Raw genomic sequence first — 12,160 nt, 5'->3', positions numbered from 1 at the left:
CTACCCTGGGCCTGAACTGGCAGTCTACAAACCAATCTAACTTTGCACATGTGACTTGGAGAGGTTTGAAAAGTAGGCTTTGAACAGAACTGCTGCTGTAATGCTAATTACAGAGTAATGTTCCTCTGTAATTTTGCTAGCGGGGTACTTACGATTATAAATCTTAAGATATGTGCCTTGAGTAGTTTGATGAATAATCTCAGCTAGCCAAAGAGAAAAGTCTCTATAATAGCTATATGAAAAGTTGAAACAGACTGATTATTTCACTAAGATTGAACTTGCTGCCAAGCTACAGATTTTTCAAACACTAGCTGAAGTCCTGGAAACTATGCCAAGGAAGCCCTGGTAATGCAGGAAAGTCAACACCTTAGGCTAAAAATTTAAAAATCCAGTTATATTAAATGTTTGCAGACATAGGTCTGATACCTGCACCAGATGGTGTTTGGTCTTTTATTCAGCTCTAGCAGGACCAACATTTCCCACCCCCATGAGGTGTCCACATTATCTGGGAGGTTCTAGCCTTCTCAGACCCAGAAATGATATCCCAATACTCTTGCAAAAAGTTCTGCAGACCTACACAGAAGAATAAGTCCTCCATATGTCATCAGTGTAATTTCTTAAAGTGAACCCAAAGGCAACTCCTACAGCAGAACTTTTTATACTCTGCACATGAAAACCAGAAAGCGACAGGCCAGGCTCATTGAGGCAATGCGATTCCAAGCTCTCAATCTCATCCAGATTGCTTGTACAGCAGCAGCAGGAAGTCTAGATAGTTGTGCTTGCCTCAAGATAACTTCAGTTGAAAAGGATTTTCAAGAAATATGTGAATGGGATTACATCAATCACTGAGACTGCTACTCCTGCCTTGATTTTTTTATTCATTTAACCCAACTTCTGTTATTAAGAAAGCTTGCCAGCTCCTGTTTAGCAGTTAGGCAGAACACCAATGCTCTTCATTGGGTGTCTGTGTCTGCTGATGAGGTGGAAAAAAAAAAAATTGATTAATGAAAAAAAATTGCTTACTCCAACATCTGCTCTTGGCTCCTTGTGATCAGGCAGGACACTGGTGCGGACCTGAGAGAAGAAGAAAGAAAGAAAAAAAAAAAAGGCAAACGAAACATTACTTTTTTGTTGTTACTTTCCAATAAGAACGAGAGAAGTGCTCATGCATTTTTTCCCCGCCTACTTTCTACGTTTTGGAGATAAATTTAAAGGGAGGTATATACGTATACATAATTTAATAACAATTAATTAATAATTTAAGCACAATATATTCTGGTTCCGGTGGAGAAAGTCTCTCACCACTACCCATTTATCGTTCTGAACTTTCCCAATTCTCTAAAGGGAGAAAGGCTGTGCTCAGGTGTTCTTTTCCTAAAATCAGACTCTTTGGCTCTAACTTGAATGCCAGAATTCTTCATCTAGAGTCGTTATCTGGAAACAAAATTTTCAACCACAAATGAAAGAACACAGTACATTAAAAAGTATTTTCTCCAAATAAGTACTTGCCTTTGCAGGCTGATCTGCAACAGACATGTATGGCCCTGTCTCCTCCTCCCACTTCCTGAGCATCTTTGAGGTGACAAATATTTGTAGGCATTCATAGAAGGAAAGTCCCTGTATTCTCCCCTACATGGGACCCCCAGTTGTCCCTGCATTTTCTGCAGGGTGGAGCTGCCATTGTACACAACTACTTTCATTTCACAAGAACAAACACGGGACAACCTGACTTCCTCTTACTTCTGTATTTCCCAAAATACAGTACATGTTTGGGGGGTGGGGGTGAATTTAGTGTTATGTAATTTTATTGTTGAATGTTGGTTGAGAACAGTGAACTGATTAAACAGTAAAAATGGGATAGAAAAAGCATAAGAAAACCTCTGTAACACCACGCTAACATGGTCTGCCTGAGCCAAAACAGTCCATTGGATTAGCTTGCTGGTAAAAGGATGCCAGCTTCAGCAACACACAAGGGAGGCATGTACTGAGCATTCACATCTGTTCGATTACGTAGCCTAAATAACAGATACCCATTTACAGCACGCCCCCCCAAGGACAAATTTTTGGCTTGACTTCAAAGTCAAATTCAAACTCATTTTGCAAATCTGTCAACAAAAGACTCATTTTGTCCCATGCCCTCAAATGTGTGCCTCAATCCTTTTATTCTAGCTGCAGCTTACTATACAAAAAGAAAACGCTCCCTTAAAACAAAGATAATTTTACTTGTCTGTATCCTAAATACATGTTGTTAGAAAGGGCCAACCAAAAATCTACCACAGAGATATGACAAAGTAGAACCATAGCTTTTCTCAGTCAGCTCTTATCCCTTGATTCTCTACAGTGAGAACAATTTTTTTTCCACAAAAGCCTGAAGATAGTAAAAAGTGCTATAATTAATTTAATGAGGGCCAGCATACTTTAGAAATCTGTGGGAGTCCTCATTTGGATGCAATTTTACATTTGGATTTTTTCCGCTAATATAACATTAGCAACTCCGAGGCATTTAGCTTTCTACAGAACACTAGTACAAAATTTTCAACACAAAATTCATATCTAAAATTTATCTGTAAATACTTCAAGGCACAAATGAAAATAAAATTACTGATATTTCCTTGTTGGTGACACCTGTCTTACCCTTTTGGGGGCTGGGGAAACTGGGGAAATAACTTACAGCAGATCTGTTTCTCAAAAGAAAGAAGGGGTATCAATGCCAGGCCAAAAATTCTATGTCATTTTAAGATACTAAAAAGCTGTTCTATATGTTAGCCTCAAAGAGGTAACACCTGGCCCAACCTGGAAGTGAGGTATTTCCATTTTCTAATTATTATGGATATTTATTCAAGAAACACAAACAATTTAAGAATGAACCTTCCTCTTCATCGCTGATTTATAGGAAGATGCAAACCCACAAGCAGTTCAGCAAGTATTTTAAAACACGTGTAACTGTTTTTGCATGATACTAAGGTGTGCTTTAAAGCAAGAGGAAGCCCAAGTAACTTTTATGCTTATTGAAATCAATGGAATCAAACATACACTTAGAATCATAGGATATTCATTCCTTCTTTTGCTGGATAAAGTCTCGGTTCAGGAGAACTTACTTCTGTTTTTCTGACGCAGCAGAGAAGTGGAAAGTGATGTCAAAACCTGACAAACCTACAGTATAAGCCTTCCATATAACAAAATCACATTTCGTAATTCCAAATGGAGTTAAATAAGGAAAAAAAATTCTGTTGCTTGTTTGCAGTTCCAAGCTCAATTTCATTAGTGTCACAATGAAAGGAGGAGAAAAAGTATCCACAAACTTCAGTTTTCAGTTCTAAAATACTTTTTGGTTCAGCTGCATGGTTTTTTGTTTGTTTTCATTTGGTTTTAGCCACTTTATAACCAGTATTCATACAGCCAACTGTACATAAATACTGCGTTTGGTGGGACTGGCATTAGACTGTGCCTCTCTTCTCTCTGAAATACATTTCTTTTGAAAGGAAACTGGATTTTTTGATCCAAGTGTGTGCAAATTTTTTTTTTTAAGAAACAGTTTTAAAGTCATATATGTGTATGTAAATACATATATGGGAGCTATACTTTCATGTTGTCTGTTGGTTGAGTTCCCAAACATACTCAAACTCTCAGAATACTGCAATTATCAGAGTCCCATTATGAGGTGTCCACATAGGCGGCCCAGGCAAGCGTCATTACAAACACAAAGTCAGAGAGCTCGTAACCACATATAAAACATAAGAAACAACTCAGCTCTAGTCCCAATCCACAAAATGAAAGAGGATCCGTTATTCTGTTAGAATCTCAGTTTTCCCATTACTTGCTCTAGGTTTTCCTGAGCAAAATGCAAACCTCTGAACGGTGAGTTTATTCAGAATTGGGGCAAGACTGAACTTCCCTGGAATAACACACGTTACAGCCTTACCTTCCCAGACAAGAGCTGTTTGAAGAGATCAAAAAAGTAAGCAAGAAAGACAGCTTGTAACCTAGGTCAAATGCAAAATGTTTGTGACAAGTATTCATTCCAGTGATTTAGTTTGTAAAATAATACAGCTATCTTGTATACACCACAGCTTGTCGTACCAGGAAGAACAGTAGTGCACTAGAGTGGATACTCACGATACATTTCATTTTCTTTAAATCGCATCTAGAACAACATGCAACGAGTAGCTATCCTTATACTTTCTAGTGCCTTTATCACAGACATATCTAAGTGGCAAATTTCTCTAGGCATAAATGCTAAATTCAGCTTTAATTAACTGTCCTTTAGTGTAAGGCAGCTTTATACGATTAAAAAGAACGCTTCTTTCAGTCATTCACGGCAGTCTAAGCCACATCTACACACACTGTCAAAGTTCAGAAGACTGAATCATTATCATTACTGAAACTTTTGTGCCTGCCCTTAATTAAAGCCTTTGCATTTCAGTTTATGATCAAAGGCCATGTTCAGAAGGCACTTAAGTTTTGCAAAGAAATAATGCTAGATCCTTTTCTCAGTTACTCTAGATTTACCTCATCAAACCACCAGTGGCTTCCAATGACTTCCCAGCACTTATTGCTGTTGGCTGCTCAAATGGACTATTCTGTCACCGCTGTCATATGCTCCTGGCATCTCACAATAACTAGGTACACACCACATTGGGCAAAGCATAGGATAAGAGAGACTACTGAAAGTAGTCATTGAAAAATTGAGTTATACTCTCAATATAGCACCTTTCAGGAAGGCATTCACAATTTCACTCCCTCAGTATAACTCTGGCAGTGGTATAAGAACACAACACGTGCAGACAGTTTTACCTTTACATTACCTGGAGGTGTTCTAGGACAGTGACCATCTGCACCTTTCTTTCCCCCACAGGCCCTTTTGCACAGAAAGCAAGCGCTGAACTACGCTACCACAACCACACAACTCCACAGACAGCTGCTATGGACAGCCAGTCCCCATCCTCACCACCGCCGCCTGCCTGCCAGCCATGCCTCAACACCCACCGGGGTCAGGGAGTAACTGTATTTCTTGTCACTTTTCAGTCAAAGAAGCTGTAGCTTCATGTACATGTGCTGGATGAGCTGAAAATGCTGAAATTGTTACTAGGTTCTACAACAATATCGATCAGCTTTTATAGGATAGATCCCATTCCAGTATATGCAGCAAATTCATTTTCAAAAGAAGATATTGACGAGGCACTGTACATTCACCAGCTATTTATTTTCACCATATAGATTAACAATTTGCTAAATAGTTCAATCAACATCGCATAGTCAGCAAAGTAAAACATTTCCATCAATACTTTGTTGGATACCTGCTTATTGGATGGAGGACACTGCTAATACAGTCATTTTCCAACCTTTAGTTGGAAATTATTTCTAAGAGTCCATATAAAGCAATAAAGAAAATCTTTTCCCAATAGGCATGCATATGGTAGTGCAGGGTTTACAGTTCCAATGGAAAAGTTGCTATGCAGAGACACTAACAAATACTAAAATTAAATTAAAGATGAAAACAAGTAAAGGGAACATAAGCTATATCAACTTTACTGCAACACTTTTGCAGTGGTATAATACATATTATGTTTATTATATAATATATTAATAGAAAATAAAAATTATATAATATTTTATATAAACATTTCCCTACTATCTATAGTAGGGAAAGTGGGACTTTCCCTACTATACATATGCCTCTATTATTTGCTGTATACCAAGTGACAGTTTCAGCTGTTTATTTATCTGAAAGGGTCAAATAGAAGGGCAGGCGTATCTGCATATGGTTGGATACTTTTTATAGGCAGCGTTTAATCGTGACTCTCTTGCAGAGTGGGGAGTCAGAATCATTCATTTGTGCAGCACTGAGACTATGTACTACCTCCAGGCACACTTTTCAAGAAATAATATGAGGATAATAGAAAATACAAACTTCTCAGTCTCTAAGAATCATCATAAACTGCTTTTCTTTCAAACTTCTCTACAACTGAGTATCTTTCTCTTCTCTGTATTGGCTGCATCTTTGTATGCTTTCTAGAGAAGAGTACCAACACCTGGTTCAAGATAAGCATTATGAGATCCCCCCGAGGAAAAACTGAGGTTAACAGAATTTAACAGCTGATGTAGGTGCATAACTAGGTGTATGAATAACGAGCAGAAAAACACAAAAGCCTTGAGTATTTGCTTACAAATACAGTTTTGTTTGTTTATTTTTACAGCTTGGGCATATGATCAGAATTGCCTTCAAAAAACTGAAATCCACAGTCCAGCAATACCAGATGACTTAGGAACTCTCTCTGTATTGAGTGCATCACAGAAAACGTGCCAACTCTGCAACATCCAAATGGAAGCTGGAACAGGCCAAGTGACAGAAAAATCTATACGTTATGAGTGCTTTGGGACATGCTACAGAGAGTCAGATCAGATCCACCAAGGCTTATTAACTCAGCATAATTGCCAGCCGTACCTGAGCTGTACTGCCTTGCACTGTGCCTCTACGCAAAACGATACCGACCGTATCCAAACAACGGCCCACTGTAGCTCGGGTTCCAGGAGGAGGTTACCGCTTGGGTACAGGGCCCGACTCAGCATGGCTCAGAGCTTCAGCTGCTGACGCTCAGTCTGCAAATTACCAAACACAGCTAAGAACTGACTGCACTGAAGACGTGCTAGGAGGAAAAGAGGCAGCTCCTGTTAGCGCTATGTCCCCCACAAAGCACTAAGATCACATACACAGCTTCTTCCCCGCTATGCTCCAAAACTGAAATACGCAAAGCTGAAAATCACACATTTGAAACACAGTTACAACCACCTCCCCATAGCTAGGTCTATTCTCTTCCACAGCTATTCATATGATAAATAACTAATCCTTGAAGGCAAAGTCCTAAGTTTGATTTATCTCTTGGAGTCAATGTAAATATGAAAAAGCTGTCAAATCTATCCATATAAATCTAAATAATCTTTAATAAGTTTTCAGTGTATGCAAGGAAAAAAATGGAAGGAAGAAACTGCTTATTTACCTTGTTAACGTAGTACACAGCACGAGCACTAGATTCAATTTTTTTAACCTATTTGAAACAGCATTTTTCCACTGAGAAAGATCTGTCAACTGTAAGGTTATGTGAGAGATTAAAAATGACAAAGAAAAATGGTCTTTATAAATTAGAGATAATTAATATTTGAGTCTTAGCAGCATTAAAAATAGATGCTCTTCTGCTACTAGTAATTAATTTGCTCTTTATTGAAACTTGGGGTACAGATACTCTGCCAGTATCAGTTGCTGCAGCACACTGCTTTTCAGGGAGAAGAAAAAGCCATGAATTGCTGCACTCAGTTAACTCTCAGCTAAGAGTTAATGCAGACCTATGCTGCAAAGCATTCTTGTTTTGCATGACGAGATCATCATCACTCCCCTTGTGAACAGCTGCTAGCAAAAGATGACCTTTGCACTGTGGTTTCGGTGCGGACAGTTTGCACCCATGAAAAAACACCTACAAGTGATGGTTCAAGCATTGCAGGGGTATGAAATGCCATCCGTTCTCAGCTGCAACGCATCTAGCCATGACAGGGAAGCGACACAGCAGTCACCCGCTCAGAGTCCCCCATAGCGATAACTGCTGACTGACAGAGGCAGCATCGCATTGTGGTTTGGTTGGTTGCTTATTAGTCAACCTTTTTCTTTTTAAAGGTCAAATCTTTGCAATCATTATAATGACTGCTGGTAGCGAAATAATGAAATACAGGCTTTCTCCTCCATCTCTCAGTTCGTTTGAACAAAGCCCAACCATGTGAAGAAACATTCTGTAGTCTTATATAGGTACTGAATATTCTAGGCATTTTGTCAGTTATAATTTTCATATAATATAATATAACATCATGTTTGAAGTCCTTAGTCATTACAGTCAGCCAGTAGGCCGGTTGCTCTTTCCCCCCGCCACCATAATTTCTGGGAATCACCCCTTTAAAGTCTGTTGCATACTGGGAACAATCAGCAAAATCTGGAGTAAAGATCCCCTTCAAAGTGCTTGTAATGCCTGCTCGCTTTCACTGTGAAATAAAAGTCACAGAAGGTAAATCCTAGCTTCCATCAGCAAGCTGCTGATAGAGCATTCCTAAGCTTTTTTGGCTATTCATTTATATGGGCAAGCCAACAAGGAGTTGTTACTTGCTCAAATCCAAATACCTCAGGCTGGTTATTACAATTCTACTATCCACAGATGCCTGAGAGACTCCACAATCCAAAAAAAGCAGCAGTTATCTGCAGCCAGGGAAACCCAGATGTTCTGACAAATTGCATACCAAAGAATACTTGCTCCAGAATGATTAAGAAAATAGGATGTAGAAATACATATATAGGCTTTTCTCTCACACTTTTTCTCCTCCCCCCCTGCCACCTAGCTGTGATATTGCTTGAGCAAAACATGACTGATCTGGCAATCTCTCAGTCTGTCTGTTTGAGCATCTTGCTCCCCTGAAGCAGCAGACTATAACCCAAGTGTTCAAGCTGGAATTTCAGGGAAAAACGCCTTCCTAGAATGAAAGTATTCAGCACTGCTCACAGGGCCTGAGGCAGCTGGGGAAAAAAAAAAAAAAATCTCATTTCCATATGAGTATCAGAGAACCTGTGCCAAAAAACCATGCTAGAGAAGCCAAGGAAAGAACTTGTACTCTAACTACTTATTTCAGGGGACACTTGAGAGGATACAAGCCAAGGGTGGTGAAAAGCACATACAGTTGTCTGAGGAATGGCAAGTCAACACAGTCTCACTTCAGTATATGACACACAACATAAATTAAGGCAAATATTGCTGGACCGATCAGATGATGAGCTCAACGGCAATATAAAATTACCAGAACACAATCTTCTGCATCAAAACTTGAATAAGAATTGCACTATGACTCTGAATATCTTGACAAAATGAATTGAAATTCCCATTTTTTCTTTACTGAATAAACAGTCTATTTTTGAGTATGCTAAAATGTGCATTTCATAATTTGTATCTATTGCCATAAAAATCGCATTAAGTTCTTCAGAAATCTTACTGTAAATTAAACATGACACCATTTACACTGATGAGCCAGTTACTTACAAAAAACAAAGTTTACATTTGCATCTAGTATAGGTATTTCCAAAACTCCCCGTTCCTCAACAGATTGCAACATTTACTCAAATAGCAGAAGGTTATTCACATATTAAACACAAGAAAAATCTTGCTGCCTTAAACAAGTCCAGATCTTTCAATATTCTATACAAAATATCCCTCAGTCTTCTGACTCATGGGAGTAGCTGAAAACGAGAACTCAGAATTTAAAACCCTCTGCAGCTGGAGCAGTCGTGTCCCCAGTACACAGCCTGCACCTAAGTTCCCTCTGGAAGCTGATACTATCCCTCTGCCAATATCCGAATGCATCGCCTGCTGGGGGCCTTAAGTTCAGTATTTTGAATGAGTTACTTTTATGTGAGGTACAGAACTAACCAACTATCAGCTCCCATAGAAGCAGAAAATTGTCGTAAGATTACCCAAAAAAGAAGTTAAAGATTTTATCCCTCTCTCCCTTTTTTTAAGGTAACTTTTTTAACATGAGTTTTTAAATTTTAAAGTGAACGTTTTAGAGCAATTCTGCTCAGCCAGTCAGTCTCAACCTTCTTCGTTTCCCACTGGGTGTCTCCCTCAGGGAATTCCAGCAGTGGAGTTTCCCTGCAGTTACTGCTACACACGGCTGCAGCAGTAGCACCACCAGAAAGAACTTTTGTGGAGACTTAAAATGAATAACATCGTTTCCCTAAGGTCTGTGCCATGTTTACAAGCAGCGCCCATCCATCAGTATTCTGGAGATGTTGAGAGAAGCACAGAAAGCTGCTTCAGCTCTACTGCATGAGAGAATATGCGTAGAGTACACATTTTCTGACTAACCCCACTCCCCTCAAAAGCTGTCATAAAGTTTGAAAAGCAATCAAGAGCCTGACATTTTAATACAAAGAAGTATTAGCAACACAGGGCTGTAAGAACCTCCAGATCATTTGTTTCAATATTTTACTGTCACAGACACCACATAATAAAACCCCCTTCACAAATTTTTGAACTACACCTTGAAATTATTTTAATTTCTTCTCCCACCCTTCTGAGTGGAAGGTCATTCCAAAAAATGATTGCTATAATAGTTCAGAGTAATTTTCTAATCGGCAGCCCAGTATTATTCATGGAGAGTTTTACTCATTTGCTCTTCTGCCAACATGGTCTTTTAGCTAAGTAATTTTTTTTCTGCTCCTCATACTGGTCTCCTGATATATTCATAAGAAAGGAATCATATGCCCTCTTGTACTTCATTTTGTTAGGATAATAAGCCAAGCTTTTCCAATACACTGCCATACAACAGGCTCTCTATTCCCAGATCACCCTATCTGTTCCAGTCCTAATTCATCTTTCTTGAACATGAATGATCACATTACTGACAGCTTTCCAGAAAAGGCCTAACTTGTGTATATTGAACGTAGTTCCCTGGATTCATCTGGGAATCCCGTTTGCCTCTCTCCACTGCATTAGATCCGCTGCTCAGTCACACTTTGATCAACTAATTTATCTGTGTTGTCCTTCATGTCGTTTGTTTCCGATGCATGAAGTCTTAGTTCATCCAAACTGCTCACATTAGTAGAAAATATAGGGTCATGTACTTGGAGACTACTGGTTTTCGTCCCATTTCTATTATGCCAGACTGAGCACCTTGAAGCAGCTCCTTGGATAAAGAATCCTCTCAGCTGGCAACCCCTTTTCCCTTAGGAGATTGGCAGCTTTCTGCACACCAGATTTTTCTCTAGTAAGTGGAAGCTTGAAGGAATCTCACGTATATTTCCAGAAAAGCAGGCAAAACAAGATTTATCAGTAAGGATTTTTCTTTTGTTCTTACGATGGTTTGTGATAATGTTTAAAAAGTAGTGGAGGCTAAGGTCTGGTGGTGGTATTACCTAATGGATGGTAATTCACTTCTGGTTTGGGGAACTCTGGGTAAAGGTGCTCATCAGATTGACTGTGGTAGAAGGCATAAATATAGGTTAGACAGGTGAGAGGGAATACATAATTTTTTTGGGGGGGCTTGCTATAAGCTCTGTTTTCTTTGCCTTAGTAGACAGGACCCATCTATTAATAAAAGTCCATTTTAGCAAGCTTATAGCTGTACTTCCCTAGATAATGGCCCTTCCAACCTGTACAACTGCAGTACTCTCATGAGAATGACTACTGCGTCCAGGGCTCCCGCATGCTTTGTCCGCATTGCTAACAATCCACGCTTGAGGGGAGCAAGGAATTTTCTCACAGGAACCTCCGGAAGTTCCTGGGAAAATAAACATTCCCAACTATCCAAATATAAACATTCCCAACTATCCAAATATAAACATTCCCAAAACTATCCACAAAGAAAAGATGTACAAATTCATTTTTTCATTTGAGAAAGCATTTTGTTGGACTAAAACAGTTAAACCTGCATAACTGGAATTAAGTTCTTAAGTATATAAATACCCAAACAAATAACCTACTTGTCAGTCACCTTTAAACAAACAGTCAATCTTTGATAGTGCTCTGGCCTTTGCACAATCCCTCTCTCTTCTGAGATGAGAAACTGAAAGGGGGTTTGTTTGTTTATTTATTTATTAAATAAAGTCACTGCTGGCTTCAGAAGTGATTTCAAGATAGATGTCTCATCTCTCCCAAAATCTAAATTAGTTTCTGCTTTAAAGGCAAGAAGTAGGTATCACTGGAAGCAGGTATCACCATGGGCCTATTTTACTCCGCAGCAACCTAAATGTAGTTTTGTACCTACAAGACAAGGCAAAAAGCAGACATCACACAGTTCCTTTACTTCTCAAAACAAAGTTGTAACAGAGACAAGTTTATGTTAAGAGTACTTTATTGTTTTATCAGTGAAATTATATTCATAGTCACTTCCATCTAAAATGCACATGATTTTGATCTCAAAACCATTTTACAGAAAGACTGGTTTTCCTCACCTGAGTATGTGTCACTGTGCTTAATTGCCATATTAAGATAAACCCTTCTTTTTCCCCTACTACATTGTCTTTTTTTTTTTTTTTTTAAAAGCATAACTGAAAACTGCAAGACACGGTAATCCTTCCCTATAAGCATGATCAAGGTCTTGCAGAGATCTTAGTTAAAACCGAAGAAGCTAT

General features: G+C 38.9%; 1 protein-coding gene across 4 annotated transcripts in view; it reads right to left on the bottom strand.

Annotated features, from left to right (window-relative positions):
* The window catches only part of INPP4B (inositol polyphosphate-4-phosphatase type II B), a 328,856-nt gene that overhangs the window by 129,850 nt on the left and 186,846 nt on the right, over positions 1–12,160 (bottom strand). For all 4 annotated transcript variants that reach the window (XM_076337143.1, XM_076337145.1, XM_076337141.1 and 1 more), the window contains exon 9: positions 1,024–1,074. In XM_076337143.1, coding sequence (XP_076193258.1) covers positions 1,024–1,074 — 51 coding nt within the window. The remainder of the gene's footprint in view (positions 1–1,023; positions 1,075–12,160) is intronic.

This window comes from Aptenodytes patagonicus, chromosome 4 (assembly GCF_965638725.1).
Source record: "Aptenodytes patagonicus chromosome 4, bAptPat1.pri.cur, whole genome shotgun sequence".
In the NCBI taxonomy this organism is placed as follows: domain Eukaryota; kingdom Metazoa; phylum Chordata; class Aves; order Sphenisciformes; family Spheniscidae; genus Aptenodytes; species Aptenodytes patagonicus.
Note: the sequence above shows the minus strand (reverse complement) of the source record. Positions and strands in the feature narration are given on the sequence as shown.